Source organism: Amblyomma maculatum, chromosome 4 (assembly GCF_055883805.1).
Source record: "Amblyomma maculatum isolate TAMU_Amacu chromosome 4, ASM5588380v1, whole genome shotgun sequence".
Taxonomy (NCBI): Eukaryota; Metazoa; Arthropoda; class Arachnida; order Ixodida; family Ixodidae; genus Amblyomma; species Amblyomma maculatum.
In genome coordinates this window covers 114296539-114306438 of record NC_139347.1, presented here as the reverse complement: position 1 = coordinate 114306438, position 9900 = coordinate 114296539, and the positions used below count along the sequence as shown (strand labels likewise).

The following is a 9900-nucleotide window of genomic DNA, read 5'->3' as shown; positions in this document are numbered from 1 at the left end:
AGCAAAGGAAGTAGTCTAAGTTGATGCGGCGAGTGGCAGAACAGGTGCGGCGGTAGCTTCGGTAGTCGATGGCCGAGGGGCACCGGTATCCGTGGCAACCATCAGAGGCCGCAACATAGAGACTGCGGAGGATGTTGCGATAGCGCTAGCTTGCGTAGGAACAGAAGCCAAGTTCATAATTAGCGACAGCAAAACTGCCATTCAAAATTTTGGGAAGGGGAGGATATCGCCGGGGGCGGCCAAAATCCTCACCCAAAGAACGATAAATAGGAAAATTCAATTAATTTGGACACCAGCTCATTCTGCCATCCCTGGTAACGAGGCGGCTCACGAGCTAGCCCGAGCTCTCTACTTCCGGGTAGCCGTCGAGCACCCCGAACACTGGGCATACGACGAGCGTCTGCAAAATTACGGGGAAATCATTGACCATTATAAATTGGGACGTAGACTGGTACCCCCGCCAGATGTTAGACTAAATAATAGAGAAGCTGCCGCGTGGAGGCGGCTACAAACTATTACGTTCATGAACCCGGTCTGGGCGTTTCACGCGCTACCAGACCTTAGGGACAATGATCTCTGCAAACACTGTGGGGCGAGAGGGACCCTCGACCACATAATTTGGGAGTGCCAACAATCTCCAGGGATAGGGCAAAATATTACAAGTAGAGAAGCCTGGGATACCCTGCTGCGAAGCGCGGACGCTGCGATCCAGCACCGCACCGTCCATCTGGCGGAAGAGGCCGCAACAAGCCAAGGGCTACCTGCCAGCCTCTAATCCGCGGGCGCACGACTCCCCGTTTCCGATGGAATTAAAAGTTGTACCAACCAACCCTCGGTAGTGTTGGCCTGGCGGCTCCGCGGCTCGGCGCAAGGCATCAACGGTCCCAGCAAAGACGAGGCGTCTTCTAACGAAACCTTTACTACAACATTATGAAGGAACCGGCAGAAAAGCTGACCCGGAGAGAATACAGACACTCTCACACAGCTGGTGTCTAGCTTCGTCTGCACAGCGCTTCCAAAGTAGTCTCTGTTGTTGTAGCTGTAAGGAAGAAGGAAACGAAAACGCACGGGCCTGCTACTGGCTCGCTGAGCCACCTCCGCTGCCTCGTGCAGACAGAAGATTTTAGACTGATTTATTTATAGGAAGGGAAAGGTGCGGTAACTGTCTCACTTGTTTTCTGTGGACACCGCAACCGCGCCGTAAGGGAAGGGAGGAAGGTGGGAGTGAAAGTGTAAAGAGAGAAAGAGGAGCCGTAGCGGAGGGCTACGAAGTAATTTCGACCACCTGGGGATCTTTACCGTGCGCTGACATCGCACAGCACACGGACGCCTCTTCGTTTCGCCTCCAGACAGAAGAGAAAATAGAGAAGCAAGAAAAGGAAGAGGGAGAGAAAGACGCGCGCCGCAACAACAGCCGTCATCCACCACCGAAACGGTAGCGGGTGCAATGACGGCCTACAACAGATAAAAATTCTGCCGCTGCTTTTTATAAGCTTGCCAGTTCAGACAAGACGAGATGACTCAATCGCAGGTGGCGCGACCACATCTCCCCACCTCCTGCAGACACCCACACATTTGGCGCGGGACATGAACACGCCGAGAGTTGCCCGCGGGAGAAAGCGTTGGGCGGCCGGCCGGACGGCGCCAAAATGGCTGAAACGCTCGCTGCTTTGCCCGATGCTACGCGGTGGCCGCGTTAGCTGTCACACTTGTCGGTGGCGAAACGTAACAGGACACGGTCTGCGGACAGAAATCTGTGAACATAGCGATGTAATGCTTTGCATTAATAATTTCATCAATATCACCGGTTTCTTTTTTTTATGAAAACACTCCTAGCTCTTTCGCGCCTATCACTGCTAGTTAGAGATATACTAGAATTTCAGCCCCATTGTACAAGCATCTGAAAACCAGGTTTCTCAAAAAACCAAAGCAGCACATTAAAGATCCCCAGGTGGTCGAAATTCCTCCGTAGCCCTCCACTACGACCCCCCTTTCTCTCTATCCACCTTCACTCCCACCTTCATCCCTTCCCTTACGGCGCGGTTCAGGTGTCCACAGAGCAAGTGTGACAGATACTGCGCCTTTCCCTTCCTATGAACCAACCAACCAACCACATTTGAAATTTAACTGCTCAAGAAGTTCACACAGTTGTTCACTGTTTCTCGTCGCCACTTGTTACGAGTTGGTGGACCGAGTTAAGTTAAATTGGTTCACAGGAAGGGAAAGGCGCAGTAACTGTCACACTTGCTCTGTGGACACCCGAACCGCGCCGTAAGGGAAGGGAGGAAGGTGGGAATGAAAGTGGAAAGAGAGAAAGAGGAGCCGTAGTGGAGGGCTACGGAGTAATTTCGACCACCTGGGGATCTTTAACGTGCGCTGACATCGCACAGCACACGGACGATGTCAGCGCACGTTAAAGATCCCCAGGTGGTCGAAATTACTCCGTAGCCCTCCACTACGGCTCCTCTTTCTCTGCCGAGAGGCGGACCGGCTCGGCGGTCGCCGTCATCGCGTACTGCGCTCCAGTCGTCGAAAGAGCTGAACGGCCAGGTCATGCAACTCAAAGAAATCTCGTCGCCACTTCTTACGAGTTGGTGGACCGAGCAATGCCGAGAGGCGGACCAACTCGGCGGTCGCCGTCAACAGCTAGGCTCCAAGAAACGGATAATGATGCACCGCGCTCCACTGCGCAACGAACGACTGTTGTTGTTGTTGTGGCTGTAGGAAGAAGGAAAAGAAAATGCATGGGCCTGCTACTGGCTCTGTAGCTGAGCCACCTCCGCTGCCTCGTGCAGATAGGAGAAAGTGGAGAAAAAAGAAAAAGAAGAGGGAGAGAAAGACGCGCGCCGCAACAGCCATCGTCCATAACCTAAGTGGTGGCGGGTGCAATGACGGCCTACAACAGATAAAAATTGGTGGCCCGCTAGCCCCTGCCGCAAGCGGCTTGGCCTGCCGTCCCAGCCCCATAGGGCCAGTAACAGCCACCCTCCTTTCAGCGAACAATGACTCCCCGAGCCGTGTCCATTTTGTTGCCTTGCTGCCTCGCAAGTTCTATCGTGCCGGCACATGGTGGCGCCACGAACAAACACGAACCGAAACTGTAACACCGGTCTTCGACAACAAGGTGTATGAGATATCCGTCTACTGCACTCCAGACGATGGTTTGAGCCTTGGGGTGATTCGTGGCGTCGATCTCCGACTGGATCAAAATACCATTCAAGCAGTTACAAGACAACCGTAACCCACCCATTGCGGACTTTCGGCGGCTCGGGAATACCACCGCAGTACTCATCACGTTCGCTCAGCGCCAAGTGCCTACCTGGGTCTACTTTTGCGATAGTCGACACAGATGCAACTTATTCAAGAAGTACGAGGTGTGCTATTGCTGTGGCGAGCTCGGTCATCGAGCCGACGTTTATGCAAGCACAACTACTAAATGCAGATGTTGCGGACTATCCAATCCTACCAAAGACCACACGTGCAAACCAATCTGCACCTGTGCGGTAAGGAACATCTCACAGGCGATAGTCGCTGCAGGGAAATCTTCAGGATTCCTCACGAAGTCCAGCGCAGGAAGTGGGAGAAAAATCAAAATGCTGAGGCAGATAAACTCAAACCAGCAGCGCCAGCCCCGAGAGCGCTCGAGCTCTTTTCCGCCGCTCAAGTCTCCCGCTCCACGGATGGGCTCTCGGGAGACCTCCCGGACCAGACCCGAGCCATCTGCAGTCGTCCAGCAGACACGGGCCTCTCCTCATCCTCCGCAGAAGCCAACTGGGCTACCACCATCTCTACCCGATCTACGAGAACGTCAAGAACCGGTGATTACGCAGGAAGGGACTCCCACTACTCTAGAGACAAGCGGTTATGGAACTGACAGCAGCCATGCAACAGCTGATACTAAGAGTATGTAGAGGCTCTCGAAAAGCCAATGGCCACACACAGTCTCCCCCGCATCCAAAGGGATCATCCGAGACAGTACCTATGTATATCACTCCTTCCAACCGATCTGCACAAAAATGCAAAGTAACGTCCGACGCCGACTCACCCGCGGAGGATTGGAAAGCGCGTTTTGCCAAAAGCTGCGACCTCAGTCAAACTCGCATCAAGGCTTTAGAAGCACACAGCGAATGCTCACTTCACACAATCGGCTCACAAGTCACACAACTATTTGAGATTCTGAGTAAAGCTATAGAAGCACAGGGCAAACTCCTTGCTGCTGTGGTACCCGCGGCTCCTGCGCCGACACTCGCTCCAACCCCACAACTTTCCCAGCCAAATCATGGCGAGCAGCTCCGGTAACACTACTATCTGGCAGTGGAACTGTCGTGGGTTCGCACAAGCGTCCGGTCCTCCAGCAGTTCCTCACCGCGAGTGATCGCCCTGAACTAATAGGTATCCAGGAATGCGATAAGAATATGCAACTTGCCGGTTACAGTACATACCTATCGGAACGAGCAAAACTTCGAATAGCCACTCTCGTCAAACGAAATCTCACTGTCCTACAACACAATTACATCCAACTTTTCCGGAACACGTCTTCTCAGAAATATTAACTCGACCTTCATGTAAACGTCGCACTAGTCTGCTTATAAATAAAAAATTAAACAGCACTGCAGAATCTGCATAGGAGTAATGCGAAAGCACAGATGCTGTTGTTGGTTGCTTCTAGTCACTTAATTCACTTCTTGTTTGCCCATTTTAGTGTTCGGTACTTTCAAGCTGTGCACCAATCCCTTCCCATGCCCTTTTTCGGATCTACTTCCGGTTGCGTACGTGACGTCACATTTTTGATGTCGTATCCACTACGGTACCCCTTTCTCTCTTTCCGCTTTCACTCCTATCTCCCTACCCTTCCCTTACGCCTGGTTCAAGTGTCCACAGAAAAAGTGTGGCAGATACTGTGCCTTTCCTTTGTTGTGAACCAGTTATTCTAATTACCTAATTAACTTATTGACCTAATTATTTTCTCAGCAACAACATTGCATTAGCCTTTATCGATTGACACCACTCATTAACCTCTACTACTTCTCAATTACTCACAACTGCTGCTTCTCAATTACAACTGCTGTGAAAATCTGTGAACATAGCGAAGTAATGCTTTCGCATTAAAATATCTACAGCCCTCTTCGAGCCCATAAAGATATTTTCGGTCAGCTTTTCCTCAAAGCCCATCATCTGGCACAGGGGCAACCCCTCCTTATCCTTGGTGACTTCAACGTGCATCACCGCGCTTGGGGTTACCACTACAACTCGGCTAAAGGCAGACGCCTTTGGAATGACTGGCATATGCATCAGCTGACCCTTATTACGGACGTGTCCTACCCCACTAGACACGGTATGGGCCTACAACATGACACAATGCCGGATCTTGCCTTTACGACCTCCGCAGTTAAAGCAGGGGTGTCAAACTCCCTATACCTCCCAGCATCCACGAATGACAGAACTTGAGGTTCTTGAATAGGGGGGATGTGTGAAGGAATTGGGAGGCACAGCCCTATAACTGTCTCCTAGAGCAGACCAGAGACCACTGCAACGGGGCTGTGCAGGGGAGCGGTGAGAATATAGATAGTGAGGGGGAGGGACGGCAGAGATGGTGGTGCCAGACTCCCCTTGCCCGAGTTCGTAGCGGGAGGGGGCGCGTAAGAAATGGACTTGACGGGGGAGGCCGTATAGCGGAGCGGTCCAAAAAAAAAAAAACGGTGCGCTAAAGGGGGTGTTGGTAAGTTGTTGCAAGCAGCGCGCGTCGCGACTCGCGTGCTTGCGCTGTGCGCGCGCTCCTCGCCAAGCCGCTCTACCTGCAGTTTTCTTGCTGCACCGTACCGTTCACACGCTTCGGTGCGATTGTCTCGCTGCAGGAACGGCATGGTGAGACAAAAACCACAGGCATAGCGCTCTCAGGGGCGCACGCGCTGGCGTGCAAGCGTACCCGTCCGCGACAAGGAATCGCAGAGAACAGATATCGTTTTTTTTTATTCACAGTTCACATACACACACAGACACTGTACATGGTTTAATGCTTACAGTATTTTGCTTCGCTGACAGTGCATTCCTGCATGCATTATATATGTATGTAAAAGAACCCAGTTTTCTGGCAAATCGTACAGCACTGGTTGGGTCAGTATTTCCATGGTTGACATGAAACTAAATGAATGACACACATACCCAAACATTTCATGTCTGCAAAACATGCAGGCAAGCAGAGTAAATGCATGTCTCATTATCTGATGCTTGGTAATTGAAGCAAGTAAGGACAGTGATATAATATGACCAAAATACATGCATAAAGATTTACACTACCCTTCCTGGCTTACAATGCAACCTTGAACTTGTGTTCTAAAGGCACAGAAAGCACTTGAAAATCTTGTACAGGCTAAGGCAGGACTGTCACATTGTCACAGTAGTTTCGTTCACATGAAATAAATAAAATTCAATGCACTTTCATTTTTATTATTCAGGAAAATTAAGACAACTGAGTGCCTTGGTGCAGAGGGAAAAAGGCAAAAAAAAATCTGCCTGAATAGGCCCTAAGTGCCACTCAAACACAACAGCAGGGAGGAGGAGGAGGAAAAAAGATTTATTTAAACCCAATAACTAGGCACTGGTGATTAGGTGGTCGTGTCCACTTCAGGCGGCCTCCTCAGTCCAGGATGCCGGCAGCTGCTGCTATCCCGCACGCCCGCTCGATCAGCCGTTGCTGATCTTGCAGGTGTGAGCTAGACAGAGCAGCTTCCCAAGAGGAGACGGTGGGGTGGGTAATGGGCGGGAAGCCTTGCGGCTTTGGACACGCCCATATGGAGTGGTATAGTGTTGGTTTGGTGCTGGCGCATGATTGGCAGATTGAAGGGTACCGCGAGGGAAAGAAAAGGTGTTTGTGGTAGAGGTTCGGGAATGTGTGCGTTTGAAGTTGACGCCAAGCAGTGGCATCTGCTCTGGAGAGAGATTTGTGCGGTGTGGGGAGTGTTCTTCATTGTTGTCTGTAATATTCGAGGGTAGTGTGTACGTGAGTGGTTCTGTGGTGGTTGATAGCTGAGAGCTTGATGATGGCCTCGGAGCATCTTCCTCTCCGGTTTCCGTATTAGCTGGTAATCGGCCGTTTTCAGTCTTCCCTGCTGGTGCCCGGCAAGTTAGTTCGCGGGCGAGCGCGCTCGTTGCCAGAAAGGAATGCGTGACCTGGTGCCCAAAGTATTCGAATAAGCGGCGTTTGCGTCTTTTCTTTGCACTGACGAAGGATTTGGTGGGTTTTGGGAGACAGCATACCGTTTGAGAAGGCTCGGCATGCTGCCTGTGAGTCTGTGACAATAGCGCAGGTTTTCAGGTGTTTGTTCAGGGGGTTGGATGAGATGTATCGGATGGCGAGGACTATGGCTGTCTCTTCTGCCGTTCTGATCGAGGTCGTGAGGATGGAGCCTGTTACTTGTACCTGACCGTCATCGTTCGTGACGGCCAGGCTCGCGGCAGGTTTGCCGGGGTAGCTCGTTGCGTCGGTGTATAATACGAATTCATTATTTCTTAATGTACGTTGAAGTGCCCGTACTCGGGCCTGCCGTCGGCCAGCGTTAAGGTCTGGATGCACGTTTTTCGGGATTGGGGCCACTTGGATATTTGCTCTCATTAAGGGGTCCATGGGCTCCGGATCTGGTGGTAAGGGGGCGCTGGGGGCTGGATAGCCGAGTCTCGCAAGTAGGGCACGTCCGGTGCGTGTGCTTCGTAGTCTAGTTACTTGTCCTACCCGCTGTGCTTCAATTAATTCTTCCACCGTATTGTGGATGCCCAAATGAACAAGGCGTTGAGTGGCCGCGTGGGGAGGGACACCCAGTGCCGTCTTTACCGCCGACCGGAGTGCCGCGTTAAGGTTTTCTAGTTCGGCCTGATTGAGGTGATGGTACGGGAGGTGGTACGTGAGGCGACTGATGATGAGCGCCTGAACTATGCGAAGCGTTTCCCTCTCCTTAAGACCGCTTCGTCGGTTGGAGACCCGTCTTATCATGTGGGTGATTTGAGACATTTGTTTGCGGAGAAGATGTACTGTGTGTGTGGCTCTACCATTAGATTGGAGGTGTAGCCCCAGCACCCGAAGCCTCTCCACTTGTGGTATTGGCGCACCTTTAAGGAAAATGTCGATCTCTGGAGGCTGTTTTCTCCTTCCATGGCTGTTCTTGCTTATAACCAAGAGTTCGGACTTCTCCGCTGCGCAGGTTAGCCCGCCAGCAGCGGCGTACGTCTGGACCACGTCGATGGCTTCCTGAAGTGCGTCTTGCACATCGCCGTCAGAGCCCCCCGTGACCCAGATTGTGACGTCATCCGCGTAGAGAGCATGACGAACCCTGGGGATGTTGTCTAGCAGAGGTGGCAGTTTTGCCATCGCCGCATTGAAAAGAGTCGGAGAGAGGACCGAGCCCTGTGGCGTCCCTCGGCCTGTAAGAGCGATATTGTCGGAGCGTAGTTCGCCTAGTCCTATGGTGGCCGTGCGGTCCGTCAGAAATGATCTGATGTAGTTGTACATCCTATTCCCACAGTGGGACGATGCCAGGTTGTCAAGGATGAGGTCATGTGCAACGTTATCAAAAGCACTTTTAAGTCGAGCGCAAGTATCGCCCTCGTTTGCAGCTTGCTAGGATGGTCCCTTACTTCCTCCTTCAGTTGCAGCATAACATCTTATGTGGATAAATTTGGTCGGAAACCAAACAGCGTGTCCGAAAGAATCTTCGTGCTTCGAGGTGGGGGTGGAGCCGGGATAATACGATGTGTTCGAATAGTTTTCTGATACACGAGGTGAGCGAGATTGGCCGAAGAGTTGCGAGTGAGAGTTGTTTGCCAGGTTTGGGAATGAGCGTAATTTCGGCGTGCTTCCACTCTTGAGGGAGGGCTCCCGTCGTCCAGGCTTTGTTGTAGAACGACGTCAGCTGGGAGATTGATTGGTCGTCCAGGTTTCAAAGTACCTTGTATTGAATGCCATCCGTACCCGGCACCGTATTCTTTGTGACATTCTGTAGAGCTGCTCGGACTTTGGCCTCTGTTATGTCAGCGTCGAGCGGACTGTTCTCGTCGTCGTAGGGGTAGTCCTTGTACTGGGGGCGCGGGCCAGAGCATATGTAGCGCTGTTCTAGTTGGGCGAGGACAGCGTCGTCGTCATACTGTTCCTTGCGCAGGAGCGTACGTATCGCCTTGCTCGTCTCGGATTTGGATTGTTTGGGGTCTAGTAAAGCGCAGAGCAGCGACCACGTGCGAGCCATGCCGAGAGTGCCTTGGAGATGGTCGCAGAAGCGGTGCCAGTTGTTATTTGTCAGCTCGGCAGCATAGTTCTCTGCTTCGGCAGTGATTTGGGCTATTCTTAGCTTCAGCTTCCTGTTGTGTTTTTGCCATTTCCACCTCTTGACGAGCCCCCTGCGAGCCTCCCACAGGTGGAGCAGGTGGTTGTCTACGTCAGGTGCAGTTGTAGTGGCTGAGACCGTAGTAGTGGCTCGTCATAGGTCTTTTTGTATTTCTTGCACCCATTCCGGAAGGGGCAGAGGTGAGGGAGGATTGGGTGTTCCTTTTACCCCGTTACACCCTCTCTCCGTCGCGGTCCCTCCTGTCTGTCGATCCCGGCGGAAGGAGTCCCAGTTGGTTAATCTTATCTTGCGACCAACCTTGCGGGTGCCGGCTGTTTCAATATCGGCGGTTATTATGTAATGATCGCTACCCAACATCTCTCCTAAGTTCGACCACGTGCTCGGGGTATTTGCTCTGGCCAGTGTGAGGTCGGGGCACGTGTCCCTGTTTACACTGTTTCCCATGCGGGTGGGTTTGTCCGGTTCCGTTAGTAAGGTGAGTTGATTTCTGGCGATAGTCAGGGCAAGTTTGCGGCCTTTCGGGGTCTCCGATTCGTAGCCCCACATTGGATGGGCTGCGTTGAAGTCT

At 52.1% G+C, this 9900-nt stretch overlaps 1 protein-coding gene across 1 annotated transcript; it reads right to left on the bottom strand.

Moving 5' to 3' along the window:
- Positions 1 to 6860: 6860 nt before the first annotated feature.
- LOC146191989 (uncharacterized) lies at positions 6861 to 9061 on the bottom strand. The gene has a single exon (XM_084600021.1). The coding sequence runs from the start codon at positions 8501 to 8503 to the stop codon at positions 7097 to 7099; it is 1407 nt and encodes a 468-aa protein (XP_084456147.1). The 5' UTR covers positions 8504 to 9061; the 3' UTR covers positions 6861 to 7096.
- Positions 9062 to 9900: the final 839 nt, after the last annotated feature.

What these genes read in the sequence shown, in the direction of transcription:
- LOC146191989 (XM_084600021.1), bottom strand. Translation starts at nt 8,503, where the DNA reads ATGTACAACTACATCAGATCATTTCTGACGGACCGCACGGCCACCATA.